The sequence below is a fragment of the Gallus gallus genome, chromosome 10 (genome assembly GCF_016699485.2).
Source record: "Gallus gallus isolate bGalGal1 chromosome 10, bGalGal1.mat.broiler.GRCg7b, whole genome shotgun sequence".
NCBI lineage: Eukaryota > Metazoa > Chordata > Aves > Galliformes > Phasianidae > Gallus > Gallus gallus.
Window position 1 is genome coordinate 11,378,332 of NC_052541.1, and position 23,015 is coordinate 11,401,346.

The following is a 23,015-nucleotide window of genomic DNA, read 5'->3' on the forward strand; positions in this document are numbered from 1 at the left end:
CTGCTTTGCTATATAAGACAAGATTCAGAAAGGCATGCAATACACCACTGCCACAGAATATCTTTTCTGCTTGCATCCTACTGAATTTTCCTCACATGTTTTATTTTTAAAATAGCGACAAGTAACACTCGTCTTGAAGTGTAAAAATAACGAATTCATCCCCACCAAAGGTCTCTTTATTATCTGTTTTTGAGGTAGAGAAGAAAGCAATCAGTTAAAAAGGTTTAAAAATTTTTAAGTATTTATCCCATCTGAAACAGAACTCTTCAAAGCCACATTACCTTTCTGCAAGCAATGATCTGACTTTCCTGCAAGTATTTTTTACAGTTCAATTTGACGCTTAGCTAAAATGTACCATTAATGCCATCAAATCATCACTGATGATTCTGGGGGATTAAAGATGACCTTGATATCACATTCCAGAACTGTTCTGTGACCGTATGGACACCAACACATCAGGAGATTCAGGAGAACAAAACCTTACTGGAAATGTAACTTAAATTTCAACTTTTGTTATGCTTGCTGCCAAGTCTTTCAATTCACCAAGTTTTATACTAGAAACAAAGCCTTAGTTATACACACCGATATATACTAAGAGAACAAAACCAATGGCATCCTATTTCCATTAGTATAAATTAATCACTGTGGGCCCCAGCCCCCAGCTTTGTTTCCCTGAGTTCTTAACCTTAAGGAAAAGAACAGGTTAGGTGAAGCAGAAGATTGGTTATGATGCCACAGGCTTCTTTTTTATTTTTTCTAAGATACGCCCAGCACCAACACTGAGCCATGCTGCAGGCTGAATGCTATTAGTGTCATTATTCCTACCCAACACCTCACGTCTCCTAATTTGTCACCAAGAACAAATCAAAACTCTGTCCATGAAAAACGGCAGTGGCCAAAGCAGAAAGATTATGAGTGCTCTTCTATCAGTTTTTAAACATCGCTGCATTTTGTCAGGTGAGGAGCCTTTTACAGATGCCTTCTCTGTGCTGCACAGCTTCTGTCCAAGGCCCCAGTTTCATGATTCTCTCTCTATGAAATGGGAGAGGCAAGATTTTTGGAAAGCCAACCTTCAACCTTAAGCGTAATTAAAAAAGCCTTTCAAACCACAAGCTTTCTGCAGCTTGTAGGGATGATCCTTCTGCTCCGCGACAACTTTTGGCTTGCTCCAACATATCTCCTAAATGAAGGCATCCATAAATGGAAGAGCTGATCTCATTTTTGCAGGCAGGTGAAGCAGAACAGCAAAGCAGCTGTTGTATTCACCATCTATACCAGCACTTACTGGGAATACACAATTTAGACATGTAGTAGGGCCTCTGACCATGACAAGATCAGATCTAACATAATTCGTAGGCGTTTCTAGTCACACACACAGCTGTAAAGGTAGCAAAGCAGCAGAACCCTGCTTCTAGGAGCCTTCTCAAGCTTTTCATTCTCACAATTCTCACACATGCAGCAGAGCGGCAGGATGTCAAAAGCAAAGATTCACTTTCCAAGAAGTGTTGATTTCATATTTAAAAAAACCAACATTTTACAAAAGATGCTGGGTATGCTGGCATTATTTAGTAACACATCGTGGTGTGAACTTACACTTCATCAGTTCACTCATTTCCTCTTTTATACACATTTAAAAAATTATATACCTTTTATTTTTCTCTTTATTTGGTGTTATATACAGAGCCATTTTCTCTGGGCTGAGGCTCTCTCCAGATATACCAACAAGTCTCAATCTACATAATTTTGAAATGGAATACCTATGAAATTGTGATTTAAAACAAAACAAGACTTGAAAGCTACTGAGATTGTTTTAATAAACTCTTGTTGGCTCCGTATTCCACTACTCCAGACTACTCCAGACAATTACAGTGCATGAGCTCAGATGGTACTACATGAGAACACAAGATTATGCACAGATCCCAACAAATATAACTGAAATCAAATGACCGAATGATCCAAACAAGATTCAGACTGCAATGATGATCAGAAAGATAATCCACTGACTCATACAGATTTGATACCCAAGCCTTCATTGCTCTTCAACTTTGATTGCATCAAGTATATGGCCTACACCAGCGCAAAGTTAATATAAAGAGATACTTCAGAAGGACTTTGATGTACAGAGAAAGGTATCAGAAAAGCAGCTCCTTGCCACTTTAAAGCAGGCTGAAGTCCAGTTCCACCATAATTCTAGATGCAGAAAATCTTGGGAAGAACAATAATGGCAGCAATGCTTCAAAACATAATCCTACCTTAAGTTTCACAAACCACTGTAAACTTCTAAACACATTTGACAACATCCCTATGAATAGTAGTTTCACAGATGCTGCTGTGTATATAAACTGATTGCTAGCATTTGCAACCCCACATCCTAGTGCATGAGATGAGAACAACTGCTCAGTTGTCACTGTGAATTACTGTGTCTAGCAAATTTTAGAATACCTCAAAGAAAAGCCCACCACATAATTATTTTTGTTTTAATTGCTAACTGAACAAACTGGATTAAAGTTGTGTATATAGTTTGAAGCCTTAATTACTTTATTTCCTAAATAAGGATTTTCCATTTCTGCTGCTCCACAGTCAGTTTTACTATAAGGGTAAGAAAACCAGGGCTGGCTCCTCAGGTCCCTTTCCTGCACCTGCCCTAACAAAGACCAAGTAGTCAGCATCCTCAGCTTCATCCCAATAGTCCTTCATGCCCAGGAATGTACTTTGTACCTGGCTCCACTAGAATTCTTGGCTTGGAATTATTTAAGATGACTCCAACTCCAGCAGCAGCTGGATAAATTAGAGCTTATTCAAGAATAAAAGTAATATTGAGTTCTGAGTATACTTATGAAACAAGCAGTGCTTTACAAAGCTGGATTTTAGACAGAATTAATTTACTTTGAAAATACAGAACTTTTGCTGAAAATGCTGAAGATATCAAAACAAATATATAAAAAGATGTCCAAAATGATAGATCTTAACCCATATCACTTTATCATGTATGGTACCTAACACTTTTTTACATAGCATGATGTTTATATTGAAACTTCAGCAATAACAGCTTCTACAACCACACTGGTGTTCTACAGTCATGAAAGAACAATTATATTTACCATTTCACTACAAGATTAGGAAGCAGTAAAATCAATTCTATGCCATAGATGTGAATTGACTGCTATTTTTATTACACTTCTGCCAAGTTGAGGGTTGTGTCTCAATTTCTTTCCAGAGAGACAGTTAAGAACACCAGGAAAACCAACACCATTCAGTGTGGTGCTTCCAGTAAGAATAAAGACAAATATATTGTTTCAAGAGGCAAAAGTAATTCATCCCATCAGAGAAACAATCAGCTCATTCCACTTGGCTACCAGGTAACTTATTTAGTGAATGGGGATATTTGGACAAAAACCCACAGCTGTCATTTAGTTCCAGCTGTTGTTGCTATTGGGTGCTTCACCGTATCAGGACAGAAGACGACTAAAGGACAAAGGAAGTTGTGTTGCAAAAACACGAGTGAGTCTATGCTAAAATTTAACTTTCTATAAATTTCAGATACAAAAAGAAATCAGACAACGAACATAACATGCTTACGTTTATTAACGTTAAAGTATCATTAGTTTTGTAAATAGAATTAATTCCCTGCCTTCTTCATCTCTGCTATAATTAATTGCAAATGAAGGACCAGAAAGTACATTTATTTAAATATTTACAAGCAGCTTCGATGTGCTCTAACATGATATATCACCAGCACAGCCTTTGATTCCATTGTTGCCGTCATTCATTTTTGTGCACTAACATATGTAGAAGTTCCAAACGCCAGAATATTCCTGTTTTCTTTTCCCCCCTCACTACATACCAGATTTTGTAACCTGTGTCAAGCTACCTCCAGTGCTTACAGCTTGTGAACAGAGGCCAGCAGCGAGCCTCCCCAGACACTAAATCATAATCTTCATGTTTTTCGTATTTCACATTCTAGCCGCAGTTTCAACATCCATACCCCGTGACATTAGGGAAGGATAAATCAGCAGCATGACAGCTCCCTTGTAGAGACTGGTACGGCCCTGGGATCTGCCACGCCCGACACCCACAGCTTCTGCCAGATGTCTCCAGTTCTGCAGCATTAACCCCTTCAGGACAAGCCCAGGCTTTGTGCTGCGCCCTGCTAGGGAACTGCCTTCAGTATTCGTGTTAGAAAGAAGGGGGAAACACCTTGATCCAGCTCAATACAGCTTGGATAACTAAGAGACAGAGAGGCAGCTAGCAATGATAAGTAGTACATCAGCACTCATATTTCCTTGAAGTCAAGAATTAGAAGTGAAGAGTTAGCAATGCACAACATTCCTTCTTTCATACCATACTGTGGTTCAACACGTTTATCAAAAAATAAAACTGCTCTCCAACTTCTGCTCGTTATGTTCCCTCTTTCATACCAAGCACACCGCTTAACCTTGGAATCAAAGTGCCCATTAATCGCCCTTCAGCCAAACAGACTCTTCGGGCCTTAAATCAACAGGATCTCTAATCCAAAAGCCGTACCGTAAACTCTACGGCTGTTTCCCTGGGTTTGATCTGGTCCCAGGGACATAAATTTGCATGCAACTTCTGAGTTTGCGAGCAGTCCCTTGGTGTAAAGTTGCACATGTGCTTAAGTACTTTGTTCACTTAGGGTCTAAAACAGCTACTTACAAATGAAAACAGAAGCCATGTAAAGAATAACACTGCTAAAAAACAATTTGCCTCCTGAAATACTGTTCCAAAGAAAAAAATATAACGAGATGCACATACTGGTTCCTAGAAGTACCCAGTGACCAAACAGTAGGAAAGCCGTAGCTAAAAACCCATCAGCACGAATGCAAAGCCCTTTCACATAGAAATGCAGAACCAACTTTTTGTACATATAAATAAACTTGAACTGTGTTCAAGGTTCCTGATGCAGCATTGTGGATAACAGGACCTGTGGCTACAGACAGCAAGCAGGAGATCACAGCTCCAAGAGTAAGAGTGACCCCCAGCCCTCACTCCATCTATTGCATGGCTTTGAAAACAGTTACCTAGGCCATTTCATGGTCTGTCCTCAACAGTGTGTGCATATCTCTCAGTCTGTGTGTGGCTTTTTCATACAAAAGACAGATGCTGGTAGAAAGCATGGCAAGGCTTGCACTACTGACCAACACACAAGCATTTCACTTCCTAGCACAACTACTCATTTGCTTTCCAAAAAGATTCAGGTTGAATATCAGCTTTTCTTTGCACAGAACAGACTTCAGTTCTATGTTATTTGTGGAAGAAAGTACACCAAAAGTAAGTATTACTTCTGCGCACATTATTGAAAAGCAACATAATATTCAGTGTTCAACTTTGATCATAAAAACCAAACGTGACAAGTCTTTTTAACTTAGAGAACATGTTATTAGTAACAGTACAACTCTTAAGGTAATGAGTGCACAGGAAAGTAACTCAGAGTCAGTTTTTATAGTTCAAACTGCTCATATATACACTGATGCTAATAGGCTGCACACTTGTTCTAATTTGCTGACATTTCTGGATGCAGAATTAATATCTACTTGTGTGGTTCACATGAGTATCCCGAGAACAATTTTTCCCAAGTTTATTCCATGTACATGTACAATACAAGTTAAAGGGTTAAGTAACCATTATATTCTAAAGAGCAAACTGTTTGCCTTAGGGCCATCTCCTCCTTACTCCTGATGAATTGCCTGACACTTCATGTATCATACATTACTTTTAGCTAGGAAGTAACATTTGGTTCCAGTCATGCCGTAAGAGCTGACTTTGGAAGTATGAAGCAATATGGGATAGACCCCAAAGAATAAAATAAACAAGACATCATCTGTTAAGTAGTCTGTACATTTGTAATAATGTGGTGATATGCAGGTCTGCACTCCAAAAAAAAAAGATACAGACATGTCTGAAGCAAAATCCTGTACCTACTAAAATAAAAAGAAGCACAACTGTGTGAATCAATACCCAAAATGACAAAGGACTTTTCAGGATGTAATAGATGTAAATGTTACCAAGGGCCTAGCACTAGAAGTATATTAGAAACACTTTAGAAGTGTTTGGAAACAACATTTAAAAGGGTTATTTACAAACAAAATTAAGATAGGAATGGCCCAACCATTCTCCAGCAGAAACTGACCTGTGTTCAGTATAAAGGTGCAATATTGATTTTTTTTTTCCCCAGTGTGTTCTGCAAAGAAAAGAAGGTACAACACCTGCTTGTAACAACAGCAGGAAAACAAAAGCAAAAAGACAGAAGCATCAACTTCTAATGTAAAACTTTTCCCATCACAAAATACTATATGCATTTGAAATATATAAAATACAGCCCTAGATGTGTTGTTACTTGTGAGTGTCAGAATTTGCTGAAGAGCACGAAGGAAAACAGACAAGATCTAATTGCCAGGGCTCTATTCTTTCAGACTTTCAAATGCCAGACTCAAAACTTCTGAAAAAACATCAATAAAAATCACACCATCCAGAGGTATTAACATTGTGAACTGAAGTATTTAGGTACTTCTGAGCAGTTTACAGAGCCTTTCAAATAACATGAGACAGCATGCCAGTCTTGTACAATCAAGAAAGCTTTAAAGGTTTTATTAGGAAGAGATTTGGCTTAAAGTGTTAGTATCAGTTTTCTCTTAATTTTAAAATAATCTTCCCATTTTCTTCCTTCCTAGCAAAACAGTGCCTTATGGATATGATTGATATAATCTTGCAACACATTGCTTACTGTTCACTTACTGTTCAACATGTGTTTTTCAGGATGTAAGCGCTCCCCCTGTAAAACACCTCAAGCTACAAAGACTAAGTTCAGGTGAACAGGCCTGGAACTGCTGCTTCTCCTTTGTGGAGGGCAGCTCCTTTCATTAACTATGCATCTGATGCTTCTACAATGGAGTACTAAAGAAGGAAAGTGATGAAAAATTCAGAAGACAAGGTCTGGCCACTGAGGAAGGAGGAATAGGTGTGGAAAGCACTGCTCTGGGGAGCAAGTGCTGCTCCTTAGACAAACTGATGGTAAGACACCAGGGGTTTCACATGGAACTCCCACTGCTTTGCCATTGATGCAGAGGTGCATAGCAATCAGCACACCTTGGTCCCTCTCTCAGATATAGGAAAAATAAATGCTTCTTCACCACAGAGCTACTGCAAGGGTTAATTCATGAATGATTGAGACCGCACGTTCTCTGGACTGCAAGGGAGGAAGGGACTGAACATGAATTTTAATCAAAATACCTCTAGTAGATGAAGGAAGTGGCCAGTATAACAGCAAGTACCAGAACAGAGAGAGGATACCACTCCAAAAGGCATCATGTTCAAAACATCCCAACAGCAAAGAGGATTTAAAAAAAAGAAAAAATTTAGAAATTGCCCCTGCTGTGGAGATTGCAGGACACAAAGCACACTGAAGTGACACATCATAAGGAAGACAGTAGGGATAGGAATAAGCTCAGTACCATTCTGTGTGGGCCCAGCTTAGGAACACAGGTTTCTCAGAGAGCTGCTGTCAGCAAACAGCTCTGAAATCCTCACATAGAACAGAAGCCTGGTCTCTCCTGCATTAGCTTATTTAACAGCCTGTTCGTTCTTGCCAGTAAGCCTACTGAGGTAAAGACCTGATATGTGAAGTTCCTTCTACAGGCCAGCAAGCTCAGCTCTGTGGATCAAGTTGCCAGGTTTTATTTATATATTCAGTTCAACAGAAAAATAACATTAAAGTACACATTGGTAAAAAAACTAAACAAACAAAAAAAAACAGGCTGCAAAGCTGAAGCTTCCGCAGTTAAGAAACACCAAATTTTTGCCCACATGTATGCACCACAGTTTGATTTTATGTCTTATAATATGACCATCTAATTATTCCTTTAAATAGGCTTGTGAGTGAGGCTTGTAACCTCACTTTTTCCTCTTGTGCTTCCTGAAGCACAGATTCCTGCATTTGCAAGGTGGTGACACGTTTGCAATCAGTGGTCATAAATGGTCAAAACTTACAAGCAGTCTGCTTGCCCACCTAAGAATTAACTTCATTGAAGGCTTCCAAAGCTACCTTTGGCATCTGACTTTGAGCAGCAGTGCTTTGTGATTTATCTGCCATAGGTTCCTGTCCCTGGGTGTTCACACATACAGCTAACAGACTGCTGTTACACAAGCATTAAAATTTGCACACATTTGTTGCTCCAACCAGAATTCATACCTGCAATTTTTCTTTCTAATCACAACAGCTTAAAATAGAGAGCCAAAAAAGTTAGAATTGTTACTTTTTTTTTCAATAGAAGCATAATTAAAAGAGTAAAAAACCACAACTTGATAATTCAGAACTGCCCTTCAAAGCAGTTGTAAAGAAACCAAAGCAGTGACCAACTGAAGCACACCTCTATCGAAATCCTGTAATTAAGACAGCCTATTTCACATGTGAGAGGCTCCACCTTTTGAAGGTAACACCTGCCGATTTGGTTACAAGAGGGGCTGCGAGAAGGATTTCAAGAGAAAATGCATTAGGATGTACAGGGGGTTTGGGGGAAGGATGAAAGCATTTCTGTCCTTCCCTTCTATGCCTTTTTAGTTTATAAAAACCATTGCAGGTGAGGAAGGTGCATTAACCTATGGGCAATAACCATCACCAGAGGATCTCATGAGTGAGCTCCACTACACTCAGCCACTCAGGAGAAGAGCACTCCCCCAGTACTACAGGGAACACCTAAATACAACAGGACAGAAGGAACCTGAAACATTAACTCATGGCACAGAGCTTTCACGTAACTCACTACAACCTCAGTACCAAAGGCTAAATCTGAGCTTTTAGCCTTAAGTAGTAGAAGCAGTAATACCAAAGCAGAGGACCACCCAGTATTCTCACCCAATACTGTGCACCATCAGTACCTTCCTGCCACCACAGAGCCATCCCCTTACTGCCATCAGCACCTTTACAAGGTAGCAATCAAGCAGCAGCTACACACATAATGCTAATGAGCAAAAAAAAAAAAAAAAAAAAAATCCTCTGCATGTTTAAAAGTAATAATAATTTTTAGAAAGTTAAAAAACCAAGACCAAATGCAAACTTGCACACTCTGGGTTACAGAAACCACAGCCAGTCTCTCAGGCCCGGTTCTGGCCTCTCCCCACGCCTTCAGGTCAGCAAGAGCACCCGGCGAGGAGATCCAGGCCACCGAGTAGCACAACATCCACCCCGAACCGGAGCCCCATAGTCTTCAGCCCGGTGAGGCGATGTGGCATGAGGCACTGCCACGCGCCGCCATGCATCCCGCCCAGCCCCACAGCGCCGTCCCTTCCCACAGGGCCGCAGCACAAAATCTCCTCAGCCCGTAGCGAGGTACTTACGTTCTCCATATCCGACGGTGCGCGAGGTACCCACCTCCAGAGGGCCACTCCAGAGGCGATCCGAGCCAACAGCACCCACACCCATGTACTCCCCTAAGGGAGGGGCTCAGTCCGGTGTGATTTAACGCCTGCTCCCCGGGCCAGGTGATGGTCACAGGTGGTTGTGCCCTGCGCGGCCGTCGCCCCCCAGCTGTGCCGGCCCGCTCCATCCCACACACCCTCCAGCGGGGCCGCTTCCCGCCCAAACGGCCGCCAGCAGCGGGCTGTCCCCGCGGGTTCCGCTGGCTCGGAGCGCAGTGCTTTCTAGAACGCCGGTGGGGGGAGGCAGTGAGGAGCCTTCGAGGGGAGATGGCCCGTCCTGTCAGCCAGCGTGTCCCCATAGAACCTGTCTCGGTATGTGAACTAACAGCAACGTAAAACTTGGGCGAGTGAAAAGAGAATAAACCATTCCCTCCTCTTCTTTTGGAGGCCTCCGCAGCTGTGAGGGCTCTCCATGTGGTGAGGAACTGAAGGGAGAATCCTTGTCCCTTTCTGTTCACCTTCCTGAGATACCTTCTGCTTTTGTAGAAACGTTGTGTCCAAGGTATGGACCACATGGATCACTGTATGCATGAAAAAGGCTATTGTAGCCTCATTCTGTTCTGTACAAATTGCATCTTCCCATAGGGGAAGAATGCCTTGCAAATGTAACTAACGGCTTTTCTGTGACAGTAGAAGCTCTAGCTCAGGAAGGTCAGTTTACACAGACAAAGTTACACCTTTACAATTTTATTTAAGTGTACTTAAAAAGTATCACTATATATTATTTCATGTAGCAACAGACACATATGACTGTATACTCACACACTGTGTAAAACTGGAACCCATTTATCACTTTATGTCTTTTGCAACATCATTGGGTCCTAGTGAACCTGATGACTAGATACGCCAATACACGTAGTTAATCACAGGAGAAAATATTTGCATATTCAACCTACTAATGAGGCAAAAACGTGATTTAAAGCGTATTACGGCAGGCAAATTGAGGAGGTAGTATTGTTTAGTATCAGGTTTAGAATCTGTCAGGTTAAGAATCTGTTTTTGTTGTTGTTGTTTTTAATCAAAAAAGATATATAAAATGCCCACACTGAAATTCTTGAATTCCACGTGTTGTTCCAGCTTCAGAAAACAGGCAGTTTGGGGGGAAAAAGTCATATTGATTTCATCTTGAATGTGAAGTTACTACTACTCTTTATTAATATTTAGTATTGTGATAGAAATGTGGGAATTACACAACAGAAAAGATTTTCTTAATATTAATCTTTTATAAGTGTTTATCCCACAGTCACTGAAATGGCAAAGTTTAATAAGCCCTGATGTTCTCTGAGTAAATTGGTCCTTTCAAAAGGCATGTGAATAATAGAGATATTATGGACAACTCATTCTAGTCTAAATGAAACATACAACTCTCCTGTTTTATCTCATAATCATCATGAAACTAATAGTCCAGTGAGCCCTAGAAATTAGCTTTATACTTGAAATAAGTGTGTACAGTTTTTGATCTGTTTAGCGAAAGGGCTGGAATGTGAATTAGTGTTTCCTTCATGGTACAGTGTTGTGTTAAACTGTGGAATAAAGAGCTAGCCACCGGAATAGAGAGACCAGCTACAGATACTCCATTAAAAGTAAAACAAAATGGGATCTTCGAGATGCTTACTTGCAGTTTTTGCCCATTTTTTTTTTTTTTTAATTTGTTGAATACTGGTTTCTGCTACTTTCATATAAACATAAATATTTGGGAATGCAAATATATAATGAGCACTTCTGTTTACTTCAAAACACGCATTTATTAAAGTGGAGAGGTGTGTGCTAGCAAGCACAGTCTGCTCACCAGAGAGCTTGGAGTGTAGTCAGAGTTGTAAACCCCAAGTCTGTTCTGTCTACTTTTCAAAGGATGCATGAGCAATAAGAGACAGAGTGAAGGACAGGCAAATAGATCTGCTCCCACAAGCTAGGCTAGCTAGCAGAAAGTAGCAGAGAAGGTTCCAGGCAAGTTTTGGAAACTGTGCTTGTAAAGGCTTTCAGAGAAGTTGTCTTTTTTTGTGTTCCTATTGCTCACTGTTGACCATTCAGAGCAGGAATGCCCAAGAAATGGGAACACTGATATATCTTCAGTAGGGCAGCTGGAAAGGAAGGCAAATATTTCTTGCTCAAAGGAGTTCAGACTAGGCTACTGAGCAGGGAGAACAAAGCTGATGGAGGGATTTTTTCCTAAGAAAAATTGTAAGTTGTGTTCCTGAAAGATTGGTTCCTAGCTATTGTTCTTGTCCTACGCCATTTACTTCTGACCATCGTGAGTTATGAGAATGTACAGAAGGACAATCAGAAGGAGCAGCAATATCATGAGAGTTATTCTTTTATGCCACATTACATGTGAGATTGCTCCTTCAGTAAGAATCATACTGTTATAGTTGATCTCATCTCAAATTTTTGTATGAAGAGGCATCAACTCACCCATTCTGTCTAAGAAAGTCCCTGTGGGCAACAGGTACAGCTGGATGACATGACAGATGCCTACATCTACAGGTTCTCAAATAGTTGTCTAATACTCATTGTTGCTTTTTCTATTTGATGGAGGAAGAAATGTGAGAAACCACACATCTGTGAGGCTCTATCAAGTATCACTTGGAACACTTTTTCAAATCACGTAGAAATTTGTATTACACAACACTAAATAGAAACTCAAATATCTTTTTAATCTTCTTGTTCTTTGAATTTATATTATGATTAATACATGTTTTAAGTGAAAATGCATGGACTTACAAAACTTAAGTCTTCATTAGTGCATATAATCTAACTTCTTAAAACAAGAAATCATTACGTTTTATTCTCACTTTTGTTGTTCATTCATTAACACATTGTCATTGTAGACCCCAGCATGCAAGGAGACATCAGATTATCTTTTGTCTCCTTTCACCCTCTAGTTATTTTCTATCCTGAAGCTCTGACAACTTTGCTCAGTCATACCTACTCAAATGCTATGATAGACTACAGAGGCAACATTTACCCAAACTTTGTTTAGAACTACATTAAAAGAAAATATTTGTTCTTACCAGGGTACAGGTGCTCTGTAATGAGTCAGTCTTGTCACATAGTAATAATTACTGTATTTTAACTACATAATAAGCAGTCTTGATAGCATTTGATAAACAAACCTGGTAAGTTTAAATCCTTGTAAAATGCATCTGAGAGTAATCACTGTTCTAACCACTAGGAAAAAAAATATCATGTGATGCATGCCAGCTGCACATTTTTGTTAAGCCACTGTAATCATAAAGATTCTTGCATGAAACTTTGGTAGAGGAATATTTAAGATTTTTTAATATATAAATCAGCAAATAAATTCAATAGAATGAACAAGTGTCTTAAAGTCATAGAATCACAGAATCATAAAATGGCTTGGGTTGGAAGAGACCATAAAGATCATTTAATTCCAATCCCTGTGCAATGGACATGGTTATATGGTTTCCCCTCACCAGCTCAGGCTGCCAAGGGCCCCATCCAATCTGTCTTTGAATGCCTGCAGGGATGGGGCATCCACAACTTCTCTGGGCAGCCTGTACCAGGGCCTCACTGCCCCCTGAATAAAGAATTTCCTGCTAACTTCTAATCTAAATCTCTGTTCTTTAGTTTAAAGCCATTCCTCCTACTCCTATCAATATCAGACCATGGAAAAAGCCAGTCTCTATCTTTTTTATAAGGTTCCTTTAAATACTGAAAAGCTTCAATGAGGTCTCCCTTAAGTAGAAAATTTAGCTAATGCCAAGGTGACCTCATATAATTTGCAGTGACAATGTCTGTAACTTAGCAAGAGAAGTGCAGTTCGGAATTTTGCTCTCTTCGGGCTACACAAATTATGAATGAGACTCCTTGTGCACTCCTCTACATCCATGCAGAGAAATTCTAGGCAGTGAGAGGACTCCCTCAAAGCCAACCAGTGGTCACTGTAATTTCAGTGTTTAGAAAGAAGAAAGTTTGAGTCACTATGACATAGTGATTCAGGTAACGTACACTGAGGCAAACAAAGACTTTTGTGGCTGTATTACAGCTATGCAAGCTGTGTATGTCAAGCTCTCCCAAATTATATGCTCTTCTGTATCATTATTTTCTTTAACTTTGAACTTCATATAATAAAGGTTTTAGCACATGGAGTTACAGACTAGTTAGGTTAATTTCATTTGCAGGGAAGATGTTTGAAAGAATTTTAACAGATTAGGAGAAGGAGTATCTAGTAAAAGCATCCTTCAGTTTGATTAGTTGTACACACATGGTTTAGGAAAAAAGGAGGCATGCTTCACTAGTCCTCTGAAGCTCTTTGAAGATAACACAGCCAAGATAGGGCATAGAGTGGACATTACATTTTTAGATTTTCAGGAGTAATTTGACAATGCTTTACCCCAGAGATTAATGCTTAAAGAGAGGGGAGTGAAGGGGCAGGAGAAAAGTTTGCTCATTAAATTGAAAAGTAGTTCTAAGCAAGAACGATTAGGAGCTGAAATATCATTTTTATGGACTAGGAGAAACAGAATTTCTAAGGCTGCAGCACTTTTGTGTACCACGATTACTTGTTTTCATACGTGGTTTATATAAGCCTACTCTTTTGAGATAATAATAGGCTCATTATCATTCATTTATAGTACTAAGAAGACCTGACAGAATTTGTATCTCAGTGTGCAAAGTACTTTGTATGTTAAGGGACTGTCCCTGCAGCCAAGTAGACAATATGGAACACAAGCAGATGGGAAATATTCTTTTTCCTGATTATGTAGAGGAGGTTCTGAGGTCTGGGCAAACTGAGAAACAGAGTAGAATCAGTAAACTGGGTGAATGAACACATTTTCTTAGTCATAAGACCAGCTTTCTGTATTAGAGATGATACTTCACAGGAAACACTAAATTGCAAAGAATGAAACCGTGTACCGTAAAGCAAATATTGCAGACAAATTTGTAATGTATTTCTAAGTAAATACACATTCTAACCAAAATAGAGATGTAAAGTTTATTGTACGAGTGCATATTGCAGCATAAATCTGATATGCAGCTGTAAGAAATGACTTAGAGTATGTTTAGAACAGATAGCACTCCATGATATAAAAAGACCTAGCAAAAAATGGTGCAACATTCCTAATTGAAACTTGCTTGGTTCAAATACGATTTTCTAAGCTACAACCACATCTGAAGTGTTTCTAAATGACCATAAGAGAACCAAGAGGCAAAGAGTGCTTTTTTTGGACCTATAACACATAGATAACAGTGCAGCAGTGATAAATTGAGTGTGAGAACCACTATGTGTACAACCTGGGTTTGAAATACTGAACTTTGCAAGATGTGAGCATGACCACACACATCAAAAGGACGTTCCAAGATGCTGGCTGACTCATTCTGTACGTCCAGCATACTAAGTTTAAAATCATAAGTGGTAGGTAAAATTTTCCAAGGCACTGCCTATACCTGTTAAAAAAAATAATAATGAAAGAAATAAAAAAGATTAGTTTTAGACTAGAGATCTATTCTACGTTCCTACATGCCTTTTACTTTATAGAAGCTTTCCTATCCTTTTGCTTTGTTTTTGAGTGCCTAAGAATCCTGCCTGACTACACTTCTACTACGGGATCTGAAATGACTCCTGCAAGGGAGACTTCCTAAGATTTCTGCATAGATAATCCTAGTTTACTGTGCTGTGAAATGAATTGGATTTGGTGCCATCATGGTAAAAATAGTACCTCTCTCTTCAAATTTTGCTTCTCTTCCCCATACTTCACTGAGTGATTTTGGAACTGTTCAGTGTTCCTCTCTGCCTGATTGTAGTCTGCTTACTTTGTGCATGTAGACACATAACTGGCACATAGATGTGGCAACAAATACCTGTGAGGGTGTTGAACTTATAGTACTTGAAACTGTGTGATTTAACTGTACACGCTCTCACATCTTGGTAAACATAGTGTAATTTTAGGTAGCTTGCTGCTCAATGAAAAGGAGATAAGAAACCTCATACCCAGCACAAGAGAACAGTGTACATGTGAATAGTTAACACGGATTAGTTTACACACTGTAAGTTCATACCTTTCCTTACCTCACAGTTAGTGCCTGGAAATAAATTGTTCTCATTGCTATGTCTAACGTGTTGAATGACTGAGTGACTGCAGGAACTAATCCACTCATTACCTAAAAGAGCTCTTCTTTAGCTTGAGTTGTGCAGGATAGAGATTTTGATCTTGAAGACAACAGCTCTAATCCTAGTTCTTCATCAATGTGATTAATGTAATTATGTGTGAGACCATCACTTTCTTCCTGCAAGATGACTGTAGCAGGGTCTTTTATAAAGTGACTCTGATATGGACATTAGCCATACTTAGGTTTGAAGTGCCACACCTCTTGTATGGTATAAATAGGTACCTAAGTTAGAAAAGCTGCTCAGTGTGCTGTTATTGCTTGTGTTATGTCCTAAAGGAACATGAGTCAATCAATAATTAAGCCACAAAGTATTGCCTGTTGACATGGCAACATGTTCACAGATGTGACGTGAACTTAATGTCCTTTCATGTCTCCTGTGCAAGCAAACGTCTCCGAAGCTCAGTAACAAAGAAAAGTAGCTGGCGTTGCCAGGGAAAGATGGAGAAAACATAAAAAATAAATCATATCTTATAAAAATTGATTATTTTGAACCTTTTCTCTCTCAAATCTCCTGTGTAGATGCTCTCTCTCTGATTATTATTTTTCTTTACTACAAGGACCTTCCCTAAACAGAAAATCCCCGATCGCTTATTGCCAAGCCTTTTTCAGAAGCGTGAAACAAACTTCCTTATGGATCATTTTCATGATTGCCTCTTTCCCATGTACTTCACCCCACCCACATTTTTTAATGGAGCTGGCTTTTTTAGGTTGCTGCTTCCTTAGGCAAGACTGTCCAGCTCCAAGAATAACATTATTTGCTGCATGAAGATTAGGGGTTGGCATGGAGGTCCAAAAGTGAAGTTGTCATCATCAGTTGGTGCCTGTTGTTCTGGAGATGAAGAAGAAATGTTTGCATGACATCAACATCTGTACACTGGGATCAGTTATATTAGGTGCTTCTGCAGCTTCTCTGCACGTGCTCCCACTCTCACATTCTCTCTGTTTGCCAGTTACCCTATTCTCCTCTTGGCTTGCATGTGTTTCTTCCAGGCTTTCTGCAGCAGATGTTAATAGGCCTCGCCAACAGCCAACATGTTTTGTTTGCCACATGTGTTGCTACCTGTGTCACAATGGGTGAGGTTCTTTTTTCTTTTTTTCCAGGGCATCTTTTTATTTCTGCCTCGGTCGGTCTCTTGATCTTTCACACATTAAAAGTTTACTACACGTTTTTTCCTTTGGGAGCTTGGTGTCCTCAGTGCAGAGGACATGTCCAGTCCAGCAAACTGTGCTTTTATAAGATTGCTTCAACAATGTTTGTGCAACCACTTTGCAGAACTTTGTTATTCATGATTTTATCTTGCCACTTGATATGCATAATAGCTTGAAGGTGCCGTTGATTAAAATTTTCCAATGCTTTGATGTACCAGTACCAGCATTTCCATGTTTCTCAGCTCTAGAGTAAGGCAAAAAGTGGTAGGCTATTGAAAAGTCATGGATTGATCTTATGTCTAATAGTTTGGTATTTCCAGATTTATTGGATTAAATTCTCTCTCTCAGCTCATCTAAATGTACTATAATTAACTGAGGTATGAAAGCCAACAATTTTGAAGTTAGGGAAAAACATCAGATACAGAATTTAAACTTTTCAGAATTCATGTAAAATTTTTGATAGATTAAATCTTATAAAAGGACAAATCTCAGCTACAGGCTGTTGCTCAGCTGGGCAGTCTGAATGCTTAGTGGGAAATATACCCTTCAGCTCATATTAACCCTAACCTTCCAGACATAAGGTATGTGGAAAACTAATAAACAAGCTCAGTGATAAAGAGACAGACAAGACTGCTAAAAGAGCACGATGACCTCACTCTTCTTTTCTCCTCTGCCTTTTATATATGTTTTCTTCAATGTCCTGTGCAATTTCACATCTGTGGGCAGATGAACTTTGTTGTTTTTTGTTTTGTTTTAGAGAAAGAAATCTCTTCTGCTTGTACCACTTGTCAAGTCAACTTCAGCAACAAAAATACTCCAGCAATATAATTTGGGTAAGGTCTGGAGCAATTCAAGAAAACTTGAGGTCCTTAACAGCATTCTTTGGGATTTGTGCCTGAGCCAAATGTGCAGTTGAATGACCTGTCTCCTGTGCCCTTAATAAATAAATTGCTCACTGGCTGTGTTGCTTACAAACCGACAGCCTTCAGGCAATGCTCACTTGTCCTTTGTTTGAAAGGCAGGTTTGTGGGAGCTGGAGAAAAGGGCCAAAATCTCCATTTTAAGTAACTGAAGTGGCAGCTATCTTTGTTATTTTTATTTACTGAAAAATTATATTGTCACGCCTTAGCTTTTTATTCAGAATTCTTCTATGAATTTTTAACACATGAATCAATTCATAAGCTTTACAATGCATATAATTTACAAACAGAAGCTAGGCATTCAATGGAATATCTGCAGGCACATTCTAATTATACCTGAACAAAAGTCAAGAGGGAAGGGAATGATGGCAGCACCATTAGGAAATGAGAGGCACGACTGCTATCTATGCAAGACTTAACTTGATGGGAACTCAGCTATTCTCATGGCAATTCAAAACACAGAAATTATACTGATTTGGTATTGAGTGTTCAATCACGATAACTTTAGTTTTTCTTTCTTTATTTCTTTTTTTTCGCAGGAGATTTTACTTTTAAAGTATGACACTGACATAAATGAGACTAATTGTTTGGAAGAGATCTATTCCAAGAAATACAATTAGAAAGAGAAGCACCTTACAAAAGAAATACGTTCAATACCTTTAGTTCACTCTCCACCACATGCACCTTGGTTTTAAAAAATACAATAGATTGTTGTATTTTTAAACGCATCCAAATCTCTTCTAAGCTGTGAAGCAAACTTCTTTCATTTGCTACTTAGAGTCCTTCATTTGCTTTTCAAATTACACTCTTTCTCTCCTTCATTCATGTGACCTTACTAGCCCCATCTACTGGCTAAGCATCAGATAAGAGAATTAGCACACACCTTTGAAGGCCTGTGTTCTAACTGGGCTTCCACGAAGTTGCTACTGAATGAGTAGTGCTTTTTCTGACACAAAAGAAAAAAAAATAGACAACTACACCTAATAGACAAATCTCATAAAGTCCTTTATTTCTGCCAGTGTCGGTCCATTTTGTTAATGATAAACAGCATGCTTGTTGTTATAGGATCTTAATTTCCTAAAATATTTTACAATGTGCTAAAGGAAGAAGGCATTAAAACATAGAAACTGGAATAGAGCATCAGATTGAATGTGAAGGGCAATACTCACTGCAAGAGAAACTAAGCAAAGAGTTGCTTTCAGATGCTTTGTATTAGCAGTGCCAAGATTATTGTGTTCTGCAGAATTTGTCTTACTGCTACTCTTCTCTAGGCATCCACTTGTGTTGAGGGTAAGATACTGGGCAGGAGAGACTTTTGTGTGACTCAGTGGGATCGTTTTGCTGTTCTAATGCTCTTTTGCACAGAAACAGATACCAGAAATCTCCAGTGAAATAATGACGATGGTTTGATTTGTTTTCTTATTCTTGACATGGAACTACACCAAATTCTTTATCAGAGAGAGCTTCTGGTGTTACATTGTACAGCTGTGATACCACATGTTCGGCATGGATGTAGAGGAGATACTTATTGGATAGCTAAGAAATGTGAAGAAGTATGCAAGTGAAACTGCAAAACCACTATGAATTTGGTATTGCACTTGCAGATATTCAGAAATTCTTACAAGTAATCTGTGATTTATCCATGTATTAATACCAAAGTACATGAATAGTTGAAAAAGATCTCATATATAAAATCCTGTCCAATGGCCCGGGAAAGTAAGAGGAAACCTGGAAAAAAATGTTGGGAGATGTTTGTTGAAGGGATGCTCCAGGATGCAAACATCTGATCCAAGTCACTCTGAAGAAAGAAAAAGTTGAGAAGGTAGAGAAAAGGATTAATTCATGTACCTTTGCTGCAGTCAGTAACAGAGCCCTAAACTGCATTATAATTTCTGATGCTGTCCATTGCAATAAAGATCACCTTAATTCTTTTGCAATACACAGCAAAGGGAGCTCTGCTAGATAAAAAAGTTTACTCCAGTGACTCAAGTCAGAGAGAATAATTCAATAGCTTAAAAAAGCACTAACAGAAAAATAACTTACTACTACCATCCTATTAATCCATGGATCCTGGTCTAAGAACTTGGACATTTTGGGGAGTGGTGAATCCTACAAAAGGAAGACAAGTTAGCAGTCACTTATGATATGATGAGCTCACCTGCATAGCGATCTGCATTTTCTTATGGTTATGAAGAGACTGATCTGATCTTTGCAAGGAAATCATCTCTATTGCTCTATCGATAAATTGACATTTATAAAGCCTTATGAACTCAGATGGGTAAGGAAATGTTATCCTTGCTTATAGACTGGTCTAAAGATACAGTGGGAGTGAATATCAAAAGGAACGATTTCTTTCAAAAAGATGAACTACAGGACTGTAACACGCTCTTTCAAAAGCTTTCAAAACTCAGTTGCTAACATTTTCAAAGTACCTGAATGTTTTAGGTGAGTTTTACTAAAAGTCAAAAGGACTTGTGGTCTGCATTCAAGACTTGTGGTCTGCATTCACGTACTTGCTTGTGAAAATACCATCTCCTATCCGTGTTCTATAATAAATAGCACATGGCTTACAGGACCAAAGAACAGCTTCCTGCTGAAGATCATGCACAAGTAGTGCATACCATGGAAAATTCTCTGCTGATGTCAGTGCAGAAGATACAACACAGAATTCCCTTAACTGCATTAAAACAACACAGATGATTTTTAAAGGAAACCTGGGAAATGCATTAATCATATGTTCAAGATCAGAACTGCTCATTAGTAGGAGTGTTCATGTGATGTCTTTCTTAGTGTTAAAGAAGCTGCTCTTTATTCTTCCAAATGCATTTAACACAGTTACCTAAGAAAATCCACTCTGATGCAGCTTTACCAGCTGCTGCTCTATTTCCTCCTTGCAGAGGTGTTCTTTAGTGAACGCGTGTTCTGTGGTCACAGGTAGTCCACTTTATGCACGACTGCATTTCTTTACAGACTTTAAACCCCAAAGCCTTAAGGCACAAGTGCCATATGTATACTGGATGGAAGCCTGATCCTTCAATGGATAGTTCAAGTGATTATGAGTTACTCACTTGTGAAATCCTGTAATAATACGACCTAAAAGACCAGCTGATCATAAAAACGTCGATTTCGCTTTTAAAAACTATTTAGTCAATTCAGCCATGGAATTTTGAAGTTGACTGAAAGATGTAAAATTTTCTTGTATATCTTGGGAAACAAATCCATGTGTAAAGGTTTTCCTTAAGAATTGTTACCATTTAAATATCACATAAAGACATATATGGAAACCGTTATGAACAGTGGGCCTTTGAGTTTGTTTTGGTATGACTGGCAGCCAACTCTGCAAAGATCTGGATATGTCTTTTCCCAAGGCTATCTAATCCTTGCTTTCTTCTTCAAGAACAGTATTCACATCTTTCTACATTCAGTTGAAAAACAGGTGGCTCAGATCAGCCAAACCTTAATCCTAGCAGGCCTTGAACTTACTGAATGCTGTTGCTCTTCCAGTGGCTTAGAAGTTTCCTTTTTCTGCCACTACTATGATTAGTAATGATCTTGACACACAGGCACAGATGCACTCACATGTGCACTAACAAACACAAATAGAAAACATAATAGGCTAAGATGTTAAAACCAGAAATCCATCAGAAATGCAGAAGACAGTGGTTTTTTAGTGTGGTAAGGCAAAAAACTGTATTTCTACCAAACAAAGGCAGAGTTAGTATTTTGGATAGTCTTATGAGTCTGAAACAAATGCTCTTCATTATCCATTGATTAAAGAGAAGACTATTTCCTAATCTCCATTCATTTACCGAACAGCTGGACAAATCCCAATAACTTCGAAAAATTATTACCAAATGTTTTGAAATTTACCATGTTTTGCCTGTCCTGAGTATTCCATCTGAATACTCTACAACTGGATTACCTGAGATAACCAATTTGTACTTAAAGCAGCACAGAGCCTATGACAACACATTTATTTTGATTATCCAAACTTAATTCCTAACTGTTTCTAAAATCTGAAACTGCCCACCACGGGTTTTGAGTACTGAGACCACTTAAGACAGTTTTCCAAATTACAACTCATTACATTAAGCCTTCTTTTCATGAAACTCTGCTTAACTGTGCATGTGCTGATTGTTTTCTTTGTCATCTGACTTTCAGACTGGTTACTGATCTCCTTTGATATACTGTACATGACATCCTAGCAAAACCAAGTCTTTAATCAAAATGATGAGGATTCAAATGTGTGCCACTGTCAGACAGCAGGGTAAGGCTAACATGCAGCAGATGTGTACTTGCAGGTCAGATGGAATGAATGGATTTAAGACATACAGTTGGTACAATCTTTAGTTTAACCCTAGCTCTGATTTTAAAACCCAGGCAGCACATTTTCACAGTGAGCTGTGTTGGCTTTTACTGTCAGCTGGCAAAAGACCCACACAAATATTTTATCCATGTTATAGACTTGACAAGCCTTGAAAGTCACAATCTAGAAAGCAACAGGTATTTGTTTCAGGGAAAGGAAAAAATGGCTCTGGAACTAAATTTTACTATTTTGCTTTATGACAAAATCACCTGCCTTAGTAGTTTTGTGAAAATATTTTCCATTTCATGTTACTAATCTACAGGATGTGGAAAAGCAGAAGATACAGCCACAGGTTTGAATAAAGAAGAGCATTCTGTTATTTTTTTTTCCTTATTTCATTAATAATCATTCTACAGAAGTTTATATCAGGAGTTGTAACTATTGAAAATGTTGCCCCACCTTTGTGATCCTAGCATATTTTCATTACACACTGAAAACTAACACCTGAAAGTTACAATGACAATATGCACCACTGTAGGAGAGTAAAGCATAACATGAAAATGTACAGTGCTGTGGTAGATAAGGGTGTGAAATTCAGTTATTTGCAATCACTGTAGTTAGGTTGTATAACATATACCTTAATAATTATGCATATTCACATATTGATGAAGAGTTTTTAAGTCCTGTCGTATTTAAACCTATTGTCACAGAGCTTAGTTGCATGCTACACAGTAGTCCCTATTTTACTCTGTTAGCATACTCTGATATGTCAAACACCATAACTTCAAGCATCTGCACATCCTAGAAGACAATCTATGCCACTCATATATATATGATTTTCGCCAACAGTCAATGCCAGTGAAAACTCCCCAAATTGCAAAATATTCTGGACCCAAACCCTGTTCTTGAGGACATCCATGGAATAGTGCACTTTGTAGGGTTGATGTGGCATGGTCAGTGCAGAGTTTGAAGTGCACTGGAAAATTTCTTATTTGAGCTACACGTGGTTTTTTTTTTGTTTTTTTTTGCAATGAAGAATATTGTCTTAGCACTCTCTCTTACCATCTTTGGTTTCT

The 23,015-nt window shown here is 38.8% G+C and overlaps 1 protein-coding gene and 1 long non-coding RNA gene across 3 annotated transcripts in view; one reads left to right on the forward strand and one right to left on the reverse strand.

Moving 5' to 3' along the window:
• BNC1 (basonuclin 1) overlaps window positions 1–9,446 on the reverse strand; it is a 71,103-nt gene extending 61,657 nt beyond the window's left edge. The window contains exon 1 of one of the 2 annotated variants that reach the window (XM_040706764.2): window positions 9,386–9,446. In XM_040706764.2, coding sequence (XP_040562698.1) covers window positions 9,386–9,436 — 51 coding nt within the window. In that variant the 5' untranslated portion in view covers window positions 9,437–9,446. Of the gene's footprint in view, window positions 1–9,351 lie in introns of both variants that reach the window. The other variant, XM_004943823.5, reaches the window with a different exon arrangement.
• Window positions 9,447–9,518: 72 nt separating this feature from the next.
• The window catches only part of LOC121111634, a 42,590-nt gene continuing 29,093 nt past the window's right edge, over window positions 9,519–23,015 (forward strand). Inside the window, exon 1 of the long non-coding RNA XR_005862790.2 lies at window positions 9,519–9,744. This is a non-coding gene — a long non-coding RNA (uncharacterized LOC121111634). The remainder of the gene's footprint in view (window positions 9,745–23,015) is intronic.